The sequence below is a fragment of the Xylocopa sonorina genome, chromosome 6 (genome assembly GCF_050948175.1).
Source record: "Xylocopa sonorina isolate GNS202 chromosome 6, iyXylSono1_principal, whole genome shotgun sequence".
NCBI lineage: Eukaryota > Metazoa > Arthropoda > Insecta > Hymenoptera > Apidae > Xylocopa > Xylocopa sonorina.
The window spans coordinates 2,089,965-2,105,843 of NC_135198.1; the positions used below are offsets into that span (position 1 = coordinate 2,089,965).

A 15,879-nucleotide genomic window follows, 5' to 3' on the forward strand; every position below is an offset into this window, starting at 1 on the left:
ATATATTTTTTGATCTTATGACAATATTAAATAGATTATGGTTTTGACATTTGCGAATATTTATTGACACACCTGTCGTGTACTTTAATTATGAAAGCACCTATCAAAATGAGTTTCCCCGAAGATGAAACTTCGACAGATCGATATGCCAGTCCAAAACCTTCCTGATATGTGAATTTTGAAAAAATCTTTGGAACCATTTCGTTATATATATATACAATTTTTGTTCGTATAATAAGATTAGATAGATAGATGGACATTCTAAAGAGAAATATGATCGACGTTAGAAAATATGTTGAAAGTGTATGAGTAAGTGGAAGGAAATAAAACGACAACGTGGATGTGTGCACTACTAACGAGCGACCTCGACGGAGTAAATATTTGAAAATTCCATTTACGGGAACCTTCACCCTTGTAAGAAGGTATAGAATTTTTACTGATCGCGTGTCTCGCGTGATTCAGAGATCGCTCAGCATCGGCACACTTTCATTACTTTAACATCTGCGAACGCTGCTGACTGACGACGCGCTCGATGAAAAGCAGCACGCTGTTCTCGTGGCTCTCTCACGCTAATGAAATTACGTACCCACGATAAAGAGTAAAGTTGACGTGAACTTGAACAAGTTGGTTTTTTCCACCGCTTCCCGACGCCCGCGAGAAGCTCAGCGGTTCGAAAATGCCGGAAGCACAATATTCGAGCACGTTACTTTCGGCCCAGTAAAAATCGATGGCTTATTGAAACTCAGCGACCAACAATTTCACGGTCCTCTGCTGCTTAAAATCAAAGGTAATCCGCTGTGCCTGAAAGCAAAACTAGCGTCAAAGAAGGGCTCTTTAATTCAATTAGATGACAAGCAAAATTAACAGGTGTACATAATCATGTTTGCTCGTTATATTCGCGTACTTTAATCGGTACATTTTTTATCTCATCTCGCACCTTTTTATAAAAATGTATGCACACTATGAGTTTGAATTATGTACTTAAAAACTTATCAACATTGTATTCAAATTAAATACATGTGTAATATAGCGATGTGCCTCTTAAACTTAGAACTCACTGAATTCATTGATAGCGTTTCTATCAGTTTAAAAAAATAATTTAGAGCCCAAGAACTTCCCATGTAACTAAGTAACACACTATTTATGCTCTCTTTATTATAGCTTAATATCTATTAAATATAAGTTTTATTTTATGTAAATGACCAGTAAATTGCTATGTAATTTATATGGTTAGAAGAGTTTCTGAATTATATGAGCGGTGTTTTTCAAGTGTTGTAGTGAAATGCAAAATAAATTGGATATTGTTTTTTTAATTTGAAGTATTTTAAATTATACTGAATGAACTTGGGCTGTTTCAAATTTCATGACAAATCTAGTTACACTAGTAGACAAATTTTGAGAGTGACTTGAGTTCATTCTTGGTAAGAAAGCACATATTATTCATTTAATAGTTGCTTAACTCTCTTAGATACACTTTTAAGGTGTATGATAATTAATGAGCGAATGCTCTTTAAACGGCAATCGTGTACACATGCTATCATTAAACTCGTGACTTTTTTTTCATTAATCATTCGTATAGTTGCCTTAGCGTGGAACGATATGACAGTAGATGTTTAGCGATAAATTAAAGTTCTCCTCGCAACGCTCCCGATTATCCTTTGATTGCCAGTTCCCTCGGTAGCCACGCGATACCTACATTTGCACAATATCCATTAGAGCGAGAGGGGGAGTGAAACGATAAGAGAGGCAAATCATTCAACGTTCTGCCAATTTCGATTCGAGTCGATTCACTTTCCTTGATCTGATTCGTCGATAGGAACGCTATCGTTCCTTTTAGACTTCCTTCCTCCGCGTGTTTCTAATCCGCGAACCAGCGTCTATAGCCTCTCTTCCTGCTTCTACGGTGTTATTTTCATCGACGATGCGCAGAGACCGAGAGAGAGAGAGAGAGAGAGAGAGAGAGGGAGAGAGAGAGAGAGAGAGAGAGAGAGAGAGAGAGAACGTGGATTTTAGTAGGCCACTGGAAAACGGATGCGCGGGGCGCGGCCTTTGCCTATATGATGGTTCACACATTTATGCTCCTTGAATTGGACTGACTTATTAATCCCGCTACGTTCCATTTCGCCCGTTTATGGGCTTGCATGTTAGATCATGGCAGAATTAGGTTCAATTGTTGGACAACTCCGTGGAATATTATTCACGGCCTTTAGACTTTGATTTTTATATTCTTGCGGCGTTCTGATCATTTGAAAAATTAATATAAAGCATACAAACATCGATTATTACTCCTATCATTTTTATTTACCCTTGTCTGTATGTTGGTTCGCACATTTATGCTCGTTAAATTAGACTGAATTATTATCCGTGAATCATTCAATTATTTCGACACTCTTAATTATTTAGAGTGTTTATATAATTAAACGACTCACGGTTAATAATTCAGTCTAATTTAACGAGCATAAATGTGCGAACCAATATACAGACAAGGGTAAACAAAAATATACACTTTTAATTACTTGAAAAAAATATGTATCCGTGTACTCAAACAGTCTGCATTCGCGAAGACTAAATCAACAAATCCAGTGCAATCGTTTATCCCCTTCAGATACTGTGATCCTTTGAGATTAAATATTATCTATTGTAATCGGAGCGATAAAGAACTTTCCAATCTTCGCGTTGGAAACATTTGAATTTTGCTCGAGAAGGTCTTCCAAGAAATCGAAACTATCGTTGCATGCGTGTTGAATTAATGACTCGTGTTCCGCGTCTGAAAGCCAGGAATGTCGGTTGCGGACAGGACGCAAGAAAATTGCAAAATGGAAGTTCAACAAACCAGAAAAGAAGACGAGCAATCCTCCAGGTATTTTCTTGGCGAGGTCTTAACAGGAAAACTTTCCTACGATTTACGAGAGTGCGATCCGACGATATCGAGGGTGGATCGTCCTGTTTCGAGTCCGTCGAACTTTCAGTTCGATGCAGCGGAGAAGTCAGAGGCAGTCGGACGGGAAAGAATCGACCAAGTGACGAAGGGCGAATAGCGGCGAGAGTGGGAAAGAGACGTCCAAATAAATGATAGGCCTGTCGATCCTAACAGCAGGCTACCAGAGGGCGGATTCGAGTAATTTCTCGTCGATGTCACACGTGGCAAAATTTATCTCTATTGTGTTCGAGCAATCCGTCTCTATTCGCATGCACGCGGCTGGATTAGTCATCTGCGTTGTTCACGATTCATAGCGTTGGCTCTTTGATGGAGGGATCCTATTCAAAAACTATATTTTTTTCGCCCAACCAAAAAACTCAGTTCAGGAAGCTCTTTAAATGGCATAATTCTTACCTTGGACGCAAAAGTTCGATCAAAATAAATGCTTACTTTTATATATTATGACATTACTAAAAGTGTTATCATCGGAGACTAAGATTATTAATTGCACCAGGAAAACATAATAATTAATGCGCATTTCGTTAAATGTGTACTTTGAACCCTTGCTCCTCCAAGATTTCAAGGCCTGCAAAAAAGTTACACTGGAAATTGATGAGCCCAAAGTTTGAACAAAATCCATTGGAGGCGAAGACGTACGATTTTTGAATCAGGTCCTTTACTTCGCCGTATGTTGCTCAAGTATTGTGTCTATCGAAGAAGTCGATCAAATAAATCAAAATTGTTCATATTTCTATTGTTCCTTCGTAAATTCTTTCACATTAGAGAGACGTATCGTTTCATCGACGCGACCCTAAGTGAAAGTCTCCTCTATGAAGGCTGCAGTCGATTGTGACCGTGAATAATTCGTGCTTGGAATAAACAAGGAGATGAGTAAAAAGGAAACAAGCAATGAGTAAGAGAAATTAACGAACTGCGCTGCGCTGTGATTGCAATCCAATGAAAAAACAAAACGGGTCTCATGAGTTAACGTTAATGAAAATTGAAGGAAAAAAGTGTGTCATGACACAGAATTTTCAACCGCGAATGCGACCGACGTTTCGCAAAGGATGTGAGAACCGCGTCAACGTAAAAGCACGACAAGGCCGTTAATTATTATTAAAACCTATATATGCGCTCGCTACGGCGTACATTGATTCATATCCGTAGATAATTAGTCAGTCAGATTTTCCAGGAACTACCTGCCGCCCTGTATTCATTAAAAAATATCAATTCCAAATTATACAGATTATAAACAGTTGATAAGATAGCATACTACAAACGAGTGCAGAGATTTTAGGTAGTTTAAGTAGTTTAGTGAAAAAAGACTTGTGCTTAGCAAGATCAATGAACAGTTTCCAAGTACATTTTTGTGTTACAATATAATTCCTTTAGATGAATACATATATACGTATATATAATATTGCAACAATAATAGTTGATACGAATATTTTATTTTAGTTTGTCCTATTTACTGTATAATAAAGTACGAAGCGGGTGTAGACAATATATTATATACATTATTATGTACTGGTTGATTGACTTTATAATCAATTAACTTTAAATGTAATTAATTTGTACCGCGCTATAAGAAACTCAGAAGTAAGTAAAATATAATTATCAAATAAAATTTGACAAATACAAAAGGCAAGATATAGTTTGGTAAGTATATATAAAATTATTGTTATTAATTCGTACTGCGTTATGTGGGGATCGCGTTATAACAGTTACTACGTTATAGGAGGATTAACTGTACTTCTAACATAATCCCTTCGTTCTCTAAATTCTGCAACGTCAATTAAGAGTGTGTCCGAATGTTGCAAGATGAGAAAAAAAGCAACCGCTTACATTACTAAAATATAGTTACTCACCTCGATTCTTGATAGCATCGATCGTGTTGTCGTTTACATAATGACGACAATTTGTAGTACTCGCATGTGTCGATGTATAAAAGAAGACTTTACTGATGCAACAGTTTGTGACATGGATGCAAAGGGAAACCGCGAGATCGTGACGATTTGGCGGAGGATCCGCGCGTTAAATTCACGGACACGCCCATTATAAGATATAATCTTAGCTGTCACGGTGAGATCTCCACAGATGGATCGGGAAACGGCGTGTGGTTTCCATCGCTCGAAGGTTGCAGCGATGCAATATTTGCTTCGCGACGAGAACGGACGTTGGGAAACGTTCCTGAGGTAAATAACCACGATCTTTATCGAATTTCTGCTTCTTTTCTGCATTCCTCGTGGTGATCCCGGAGACCAATTACTATTTCGCAATCTGTTAATTGTTGAATCAACGCATGGAATGGAAAAATGTTCACTTGACAATGAGAGGAGTGGGAGCTGATTTTAATCGACTTCTCATATTTACTGTGGAAATGCCTAGGTTGCACGGATCAGAGGAGCTGCTGAACGATGATCAATGAAACACATACGCGTAGGAAGCAATTAACAAATGAGAACTCGATTCAGATATGCAAGAGTGTCGATGAAGCGAGCATTCTTGCACGTCCATTAAGCGTTTCTAAGCGCTGAAAATGGCGCAGCATCTACCGAGTAACTGCGACTATACAACTCGCATCGGCAATATTAATAAGCTTGCAATTAGCATTAATCAGCAATTCCGGTCCTTCCGTCAATCTATTTCTTCGCATGGAAAACCGTGTCTGTGACGTGTTTGTTAGAGGACGATGGAAACTTTCGAGCACGTTCAGCTTCTCTTAAGTTCGCGCTTCCTCCACATTGGTTTCGACCATTGTACCGAGATTGCAATTAAAAAATTTAGTCAGTATCTCGGCCATCTACTCATCGGCAGTAAAAATATTTGCACGTTACAACACTTACGATTAGCATAGTTAGAACAATTTGGTTACCGAGCCACTAATAAACATGTCAGACTATGCAAATTTGTGTCTTTAAATAGAAATTCATGTAGCAGGAAAATAATACGTACCTCGAGAGATATATTCTTAAAAAGAAGCCGTAAAGAAAACTCTGTACTTTAAAACTAGAACAATCGATCTAAAAAACAATGGTCGAAATGTTTTAAGAAAAAACAAGTATTAAATATTCGATTTTAAATGTTTTTCTTGTCTGGAGTAACACTTTTAAGAATTTTTAGAAACTGTCATCGATAGTTTTATATAAAACTACGACGAATAGACGACAAAACGGAGGAGCCACCGATCACTGAACGCAGTTAAAATAACGAGCACGCCAATAACATCCACTGGACTACTGGCTCGTGGAGGATTATTTGGTTTATGTTGCATGATCGCCTCGCAAATGAGCCACGCTAGCCTCGCAATCTAAAATTGCTGCTCAAAGAGGATCACGTCACATTCCAGAATAAAAAGGAAACGTCGCGATACACGGGTGATGTTTATGCGAAACAAAAACCGTTGCTTGAAAATATCCGATGGATCTCAAATATCAGAAATATTTTCGTCTCGCAGCTTGTACCGACGATTTCATTTATCCAAGAAGAAAATTCAAAAAATGTTCGATTCGATCACGCTGGAGTAATTCGATTCCACAATTATGCAACAGTCCTTGATGGACACTCGATTCCTGATCGATAATAGGCAGTGCTGTGCGGATCGTTTTAATGAATTGCAAATAGCATACAACACGTATTTATATTATATAATTGTGGAAAACGTGACGAACATTTAAACGGTCTATAATAAAATTGATGGACTACTTGAACGGCAGTCTATAATATATATAATAGATTTATCGAGTAACTTCAATGGTTGAAAACAATGAATAACAATGATCGTACGGACGCCCATAATGTCGGAATGGCCGACACCTATTATATATACATATACCAAGTGCACACGTACTTTATTACTGTTACAATCTTACGTGATTGCAAGCCAAGAGTTACGCTCCGGTCGTCATTGTTTCAAGGGCCAATAAAACGTTTCACCATGGATCATTGTTACCGGTGGCCTTCGAAGTCCGTCTAATTGTTGCTTCCTAACCGACCGACTTTTCCTTCTTCAAAGTCAACGATCTAATTAATCTTGACGATATATTATATCTATCTATTCCAAGTTGATACTTTAGTGACTGGTTGTATTTTTCTCTATGTTTCTCAGTTTCCGGACATTCTCCAAGAAAAAAAAAAAATTGGGAAATTAACGCAGTGAATTAAAAATTCAAGCAAAAACGTAGTTCTACGGGGCCAGGTCTAGGAATAGAAAATTTACGTGACTTGAAAATAACGAATTCCACTTTAATTTGACAGTGTTAGGGATTCAACGGGAGATTGAAGGACATTGAAAACAAAATAAAAGTTTTACTAATCATTCAGTTTCAAACTTTTTCCCTCTTTTAAACGATCGTGTAAAGTTGATTTGGGAATTTTTTTGGCAGCTTGTCAATTTTGAGAATAGTCCTTCTTATTTTTCTTCTTCGATAGAATTTTAATTACTGATTTCTCCGTATCAAGTTGTCCATTCGCGGCTTTTCAAATTTTTGAAACTGATTTTCAGTTTAGTTCCATTCAGTTGTTTAAGTAAATGAACGATTCCATTTCTTCCGCCACAGCTCAAATTTTTTGCATGTATAGTACAGTTATTAGCTTCAATACCTTGATTTGTACTTTCCATTTCCAAGAAAAAATAAAATTTTATTATTTAAGTAGCACTCACTCTATGCTACAAAGTGGTTTTGCGCCTAAATTGATTTGTTTGAAATATGATTTGTTTAACAAAGGAGAGTCGTCCCGTTTTTTCTATTTTTCTATCCCTAATAAATAAAGAAAACAAATTTTTCAAATGGGACTCCTATTTTCAGATAGAGAGAGTATGATTTCCAGTTAATTATTCATTTCTAGAAACTTCTCTCAAACTGTATATTGTTTGCTGAATTGTTTTCTACATCATCATGTTTAATTGCGAATAAAACGTTAAGTCTAGAAGACGCTGGTATTAAAGTGATTAATGATTCTCGTCGCGACTTGTACGCGTGATCAAGAATTCTACCTTCCTGGTGAATCTTTCTAGATACTTGGATGGCTGCCAAAACATTATTCTACACTTTTCATTCTCAGCATCGTTTCTCACATCAAAAATACCGCGTACATCATCCATTCATCGTGCAACTACCGAAAACATAAATCGCCATGGCCAATGGGACTATTTTTGAGAATTGCATCAAAATACCGATGATGTAATGTTTCTCCAGCTCAAACAGTATTATCGTGAACATCCGTCGCGTTATCTAGCCAAATATGTGTATACATGTAGGTACGCGTTATTATCTTGTACTTTTGGGCTTCATTTAAATCGCATTTCCTCCATTTCTTGGAAAATGCAAATAACAATAAGAATTTACTTTATGGAGAAATGGAGTTTCAGAAAACTTTGCTACATTTATATATAAATAAGTTCGAAGTATTCGTCTCGATGCATCGCGATGCGACTTTTAATGGAGCATGGAAGAATTTTATGAACTTGAGCATATCAAGCGATAACGGAGTTGCAGACCGTCGTCCAATGCATTCATTGATCCATTTCACTTGGTCGAGATCAATGGACCTCGAGGCAAGGACACTGATCAGCATGTAGTCGCGTGGAATGACAGTATCGATGATATATTAACAATGTTACCGATATCTTCAGTACGACACTTGTTGGTAAATATACATAGTGTTTTAGGGTCTCCTTTCGCATTTTGCAAATACGTAAATATACCTAATAATATGTAATATATGAACATGCTATTTGTAGATGCAGGACACCTCATAATCGATCAGACACTTCGGAAAGAAATGAGTTAATATAAAAAAAATAAGTCAAAAATATACTTTCTCGATTGTGTTATCGGTTATTCCTTGTGTAACACTTACGATTAGTTCTACTTGTTGCACGAACGTATGTATCTAGCACAGTCTAACATGCATATTTGTCATCTTTACGAATGATAACAAGTATTGTATTTATGCAAAATCTATATGGAAGAAATTGCGCCACTTGAAGTAATTCTTTTATGCAGAAAACGAGGAAGGCTTAAAAATTTCAACAAATTTACTACGTTGTCATTCTATAAAACCTAAAGACCTATAGCAAGAAAGAAATATGATGAGTTTACTGCCTTGCACACCTGCAATTTACCATGAATAACTTCACTAGGAAGTGAATAAAAAATGAATTCCTTATTTTTAGTTATCTTAATAGATAACTTTTTTTATAGTATAACTGAATAAAACTCTTAATAGACTCGATTATTTGTGTACTTACATGTCTTCATTGTAATCATGTTTTGCATTAAAAAATCCATCTCAGAAAAGACAACTTCTCTAAAAATATGGATTTAAATTTGCTCCTGTTTTGATTGTTTATAATTTATCATTATTGAAAGCAGTGTAAGTCCATACCTAGATTAAAAAAATCGTTTTCATCCCTAACACTTTTATTAATTATTATTACATAATAAAATTGGACAGGTTTGTAGCGTTAAAAACATTCACTGGATTGATGAGCGTTTGCGCCAATATTTTTAAATCGATCCGAACGCAAATCCTTAATTATCTCAGTGTAAGAAAAAATGAACTCATATTACTTTAAAAAACGATGGCTCACTTGTTGTTTACACTCCAGACAAAAGTCTTATGCTGGGTTGAACAGCTCGCATACACTTTTCAAATCCATGTATCAAAATGTTAGAAAAAATACAAGCCATTTTAACAATTAATGCCATTTATGGGAAAACGATTAAAACTTATATTCCCGTACCTAATAATCCAGTGTTCGGTCGTCTTACTAAATCAGGCAAATATCCTGATGCGAATCGAGGATCTCAGGTAGTCCACTACTGAAACGATAATTAAGACGCTCTGAAGTTCCGTCCACTACTGACCTCTATATACTTGCAACGAATTATATATTCTATTCAATTCACTCTCCGACCCTTTGATAGAATCGTCCTCGTTTATCGAAAAAGAAATCAGGTACAACGGAATTCTAAACGCAACGCGTTCGTCCGAGGAAGCGTTGCGAAGAAACGACCGTTGAATCGATTTTTTGGGATCATTCCGGGTCTGGGGCAAGATAAAGCGAGGCGTAACTGCCTTTACTAAGCTCATCCTTCTCAGCGTTTCCTTTTCAAAGCGAATCCGGCCTTACAACTCTGGCCTGAGTGCCATTTCAGCCTCAACCGTCTTCCGTTCAGCTTAACAATAAGCATACGTGGAAAAAACTGTACAATTTCAACAAGTATGTTAACCTAATCACAGGTTGTAAATTGGTTGTGACTCGCCGGTCAATTCTTATCCAATTCTCCGATAAACTCGTTACTATAAATCATGCTACAGAGAAGAAAGAATTGTGGAACGAGGAAATGTATTAATGCGTATATGCTATTTTATAAGGCGATTCTAAGAAGAAGCGACGACATTTTCGCATTGGTTGTGCAATCTGTGTTTTACTACATTTCGAGTACCAGGTAATTGATAATGTATACGTTAGAGAAAATTTTTTGCACGGCCCTAAATGACGACTTAAATAAAAAGAGAATCAAACTTAAATAAAAGTAATGGACATATAAGTAAGTATTGAAATAAATTGGCAATCTGTTATAAGCCATTAAAAATATATTGCGCGTACAAGACCTTAGAATCGTCGATAACAATTAGCATAGTTTAAGAAAAAAGAAACTGCGTGATCTGATGAGTTCTAACTAAAGGCGAGTAGAAAGTTAACGACGAGCATTGATTCCAGCGAGAATATTAATTTGCATTTCTGTGATGCATCATCGACTCGGCTTAAGCAGCCGAGTTACGTTTCGCGTGGAAATCACGGTAGGGGCGCCTCCCTGGATGTTACACGAATAATACTCGCATGCACGCCCGTTCGCACACGATCGCACGTGTATAGAGGCCGCGTACGTTCATAGGGGAGTCGCGGTGTGTAAATCGCGGCGTCTGGTGGGGGTACAACACCTCTCTAAGCGACGCTCCGCGTCTTCGTCAGTCAAATCGCGATCGTCTCCGCGTGATGGCCCGACGTTGAGATCGCTCAAGAGTAGCAGTGGCTCGCAAACCGTCTTCGAACAGTCAGCTGAGAGAAGCAACACCAGTCAACAAACTGTTGGCACACAGAGAATATTCGTTACACGCTGCTCCGTCGACGAGAATAGACTAATTCTTCCGGATCCCTGGCGACACTTGCCGGGCTGCGAGTCTCTTGTTCCGGATATCAGCTTTCAACTGGATCCGCGACAAGTCTTCTTCCTATCACGTGGCTGAAATTTAAAGGGGAAAAAAGTGAAGGATACTTCCCTCGAGTGAGAGACTTAGAGAGACGTAAAGTGGTCGAGTAGAAGTGTGACAGAAAATGAAGACTCTTATTACCCTGCTGGTCCTAGTCGCTTTGGCCAAGTGTCACGAGCCGTTCCAAGTGATCTTCCAATGGAACACGATCGACGTGATGTGGCCAAGCGAGGACGAGCAACAATACGCGATCGATCACCACGATTATATCCCAGAAAACAACTTTGTGGCGGGCATCAGGTTCTGGAAGGGCAAAATGTATCTGACGGTGCCGAGATGGCGAGAGGGTGTACCCGTGACGCTGGGCGTGACCTCTGCGACCCCTGTGAATCAAAACACGGCGCCAAAGCTGGAAGCGTTCCCCAACTGGGAGATGCAGAAAATTGGCGACTGCAGTGCCTTTCAAACGGTCCAGAGCATGGAGGTAGATCCCATTGGACGCATGTGGGTTATTGACTCCGGCAAAATGTCACCGCTTTCTGCGGACACGAAGAGCACCTGTCCACCGAGATTGGTGATCCTGGACCTCGAGAAAAACGGTGAGGTTCTACGGAGCTACGAGTTCCCATCGCACGTGACGCCCCGTGGGACGGCGTACTTGAACGACATCGTCCTGGATCACGAAGATGGTGGTATGGCGTACATCACAGACAGCAGCCGCGACGATCCAGGTATAATTGTTTATTCGTTGCAAAACAACACGTCGTGGAAGATCAGACATGATTCCATGAAGGCTAAACCCGAGGCAGTCAGGTTTCTGGTCTCGAAAACTCAGATGAACATGCCTGTAAACGTGGACGGGATCGCTTTATCGCCCGCAAGCAGCACGGATAGACAAGTATATTACTCGCCGTTGTCTTCTTTCCACTTGTATTCTCTACCGACATCGGTGCTGAAGAGCAACACGAGCAACGTGAATCTGTACGTGAAAGAATTGGGAAGGAAGAGTTCTCAAACCGACGGGATGATGATGTCAGCCAAGGGAGTGTTGTACTTTGGACTGTTGGCAGACGACGCGGTGGCCATGTGGGACACCAAACAGTCCATCTCTTTCGTCACCGGGCAGAGAGTGATCTCCAGAGATCACGTGCGGTTGCAATGGCCGGACACGTTCACGTTCGACGAGGATGGTAACTTTTATTGTGTTACCAATTCGTTGCAAAATGTGTACGCCGGCCACGTTAACGTCAGCGTACCGAATTATCGGGTGGTTAGAGCGAAAACCGGTGTAAAGAGTTATCAGTATTTGGAAGACGGATCCGCGCCGGAACAGCCGGAGATACCAACTTCGTCCGCGAACAGCGTCAGCCTCACCTTGGCTACTGGATTGACCATTCTGATAGCTTTCGCTGTGCAGTAACATTTTCCTTCACTTTTTCTTCCCTCGTTCTCTTTCCGTCGAGGACACCCGGGTATACCAAAGACATTCGTCTTAACCTTCCAGTTAGATGAGACACAGATGACCCGTCCAGTATTGCTGGTGGCCTTGAACCTTTAAAGTACTGATAGTACGGTGATTTAGAGCCATGGTAGAGGTACTGGTAGAAACAGATATAAAGTTATTACTACTATATTACTATTATCGTTAGTACTACTGCTATTACTATTATTATTATTATTATTATTATTAATATTATTCAAAGTCATTACGTAATAAATTCCTTTATTTTTTTCTCGTTTGGCTAGCATTTTTAAATTTTTATTTAATCTCACGGATGTTCTTCTGTAATCATATTTTCGATGCAAGTAGACCTAATACGATCATTATTCCACGAGATTTCTGATTCTCCGTTGGTAGAAAAATTTTCGTGGCAAGAGAAGCGGTCTCGAGTGAATCGAATTTGAAGTTCACGACCAAGCGCTGTTATACGTACGACGGTGTACAGCCACTCGAGGAATCCTGTCAAGTAACGACTAATTGGATTATAAGATCGTATTAAATCTGACAAATAACAGTTTAAAGTGAAACAGTAGAACTCTCGAGTTTCAAGACTGCCAAGGAACGCGTCTACCCAATGTCATTCTGATTAAAATCGTCATTCTCGAGAATTCCACCGAAGAGAAACGAGAGCGAAATTGATTTCCAGCAATTCATCGGTTACGATTACGGCCAAGTGCTTCTGCACAGTGGCCTTTATCGCAAGGGACAATAGTTTGTCTACTTTCCTTTCCAATCTCGACGAACGCGAGGATCCTACAATTTTCTTATTTTTATACAATATTCTATTACAGTATCGTCAGCGATAAAAGGAAAAGCCACAGACAATTTATAACACGAAACGTTCAATCGATTAAATAATTAAACAGTTCACGGTGGGAGGGAAATCGAACCTAAGCCATGTCAGCATCGCAATCGCGTTTAATTGACTTCGAATTAACGTCATCGTCGAGGACTATTAAATTTGCCAGTTAAATTGAGGCACTGTCCGGGTTGAATTGTTTCAAAAGGAAATTGGAAGAAGTCAGCCACGCCGCACTTTCGGGGTGAAATGTGCAGGGTTGAAAGGAAGGTGGAGCATTGGTCGAGATCGCGACGAAACAGATTAACGATGAAAGCATCGAGCATCGATGACTTGTCTTTTAAAAAGAAACGAAATATTATCCAGCAACGTGAGTGTAATGGGGTCATAGTTCGGTGACACAGAAACGACGATTCGGGGACGAACAATAGACCAGCGATAATGAATGACGCTGATATTTTTAGGTGCAGAAAGAATTTGATCCGCTGTTACTCGTTACCGACAGCATTCCATTCTTTGGCTTTTTCGCTTTAACTCTAAACATAGCTATCATTCTAACGCGACACATACTACTTAGATTTTTTTTTTTTTTTAAATAAATTTATATGAAGATGTTAAAGAAGAAAAAATCTGTTTCACGAAATAAACGTCTCATTATTAATTAGTGATGCTTGAAGTAACCGAAACATCGTCAACATAAATAAGCTTATGATTGAAGAGAGCAATTAAAATGGCACAAAATCTTTCTATTCAGCCAATCACTCTGATCATCGCATAATTATAGAATCCTTCAAATCATTGCATTACAGTGTCATGTATCACCTGACTGTAGATACGACGCAGATGTATATATGTATGTGAGTCATAAAAGATCCATAAAAAAAAGAAAAACAAACATTCACTACCAGTCTATTAATAAGCATATTAATTTGCAATGCAATTGCGGCGATAATTGTCATAAACTACATTCGTTATTTATATCAATGACTTGATTGTCTTAACAACAACAAAACTCCGTGCAATGGGTATAATATCAATTGGAAACGTAAATAAGATACCTAGTTCTCGATCGATTTCTTTTACCAATTTCTAAGGAAAAGAGGGAGAACGGAGATGGATGAATTTATAGTACCTTAATTTCGCCGCCTTACAGCTCATACTGTGAGTATACGTGTACGTACGTACGTACGTATGTATGTATGTATGTATGTATGTATGTATGTATGTATGTATGTATGTATGTATGTATAATTAGTGTGTATAATTAGTGTGTATGTTACACGTTATGTATAACATGTACGAATTGCTTTAATGTACATGGCCTTATTTGCGACGATGAATTGAAACCGTATATGACATTCCGTTGGAAAACGTGGCGTTCGTTATGAGTCATTTGTCTGTAATCACTAATGAACGCCCTTTCCTGCCGTTTCGCGACATTTATCGCTTGCGATCGTTGCTCCATTTCGCGGTGTATCGGCCTGAAATACCCAGCCAATTAATAAATCATTAGAAATTCACACAAATTTCTGGCTTGTACAGTAACTTCCTTTGGAACGCGAATGGCTTGCACGGGAATATAATGTACGAAACAAATTGACGGTTCTCTTAGAATAGAGACAGTTTGTTTTACCCCGGTTCCAACGTGTGACGCTAGCATAAGCACAGAACGGAGACCATCTAATAGAAGGTGGCTTTATGTAGTGGCATCATTTCTCATTCGTTGTTTGCGTTCGTGTTAGCGTTGCATGTGGCGTCGGAATCTAGGAGACTATTTGTACATATCACGATCATGCTGGTACAGTTATGAAACTGCAACTTTTTTTTCATTTCAGACTTTGTATAACACTTTCGAACCTACGGATGTCGCATGACGCCTTGTATAATTTCGTACAGTGCCCTGTGAGCGTCGTGTAATGTTCTTTAGCGTAATATTTTAAATTACCAAAAAGATAAAAATTGAACAATATTATCGAACCGATCATAGAAATCGATAATTAGACGAGAAACAAACGAGTTACGATTGTTTCAAAATATATAAAAATCTTTCAGCTGTATTAAAATGATCAGGGCTCAAAGTGAATATATATATATAGGTGATATGTATAATTACGTACATAAAAATATGATGTAAACAGAAGTGGACCTTCATATTTAAAGTTTCTCATTCTTCCGAAGAACTAAGTTTTTCGGATTCGCTGATTTGTCGAAGTGAAAATATGTCTTGTTTGCTGATCGCAAGCGGAGTCGCGGATCGTCTGTTTATGCAACAGCAGCATTAAAGAATACAAAATAGAAATTAATACTAATGTACTTTCAAACTCGAGAGATTCTCGGATTCGTATATTAAGCTTACCACTCTAATGTTAATATTTCCAGGTTACAGCCACCCCACTAGCATTCTATATCGCACTCGCTACGTTCTCAAGAAACGGC

At 38.6% G+C, this 15,879-nt stretch overlaps 1 protein-coding gene across 1 annotated transcript; it reads left to right on the forward strand.

Moving 5' to 3' along the window:
• Positions 1–10,971: 10,971 nt before the first annotated feature.
• Positions 10,972–12,822, forward strand: LOC143424364 (protein yellow). Its single transcript, XM_076896380.1, has one exon. The coding sequence runs from the start codon at positions 11,268–11,270 to the stop codon at positions 12,561–12,563; it is 1,296 nt and encodes a 431-aa protein (XP_076752495.1). The 5' UTR covers positions 10,972–11,267; the 3' UTR covers positions 12,564–12,822.
• Positions 12,823–15,879: the final 3,057 nt, after the last annotated feature.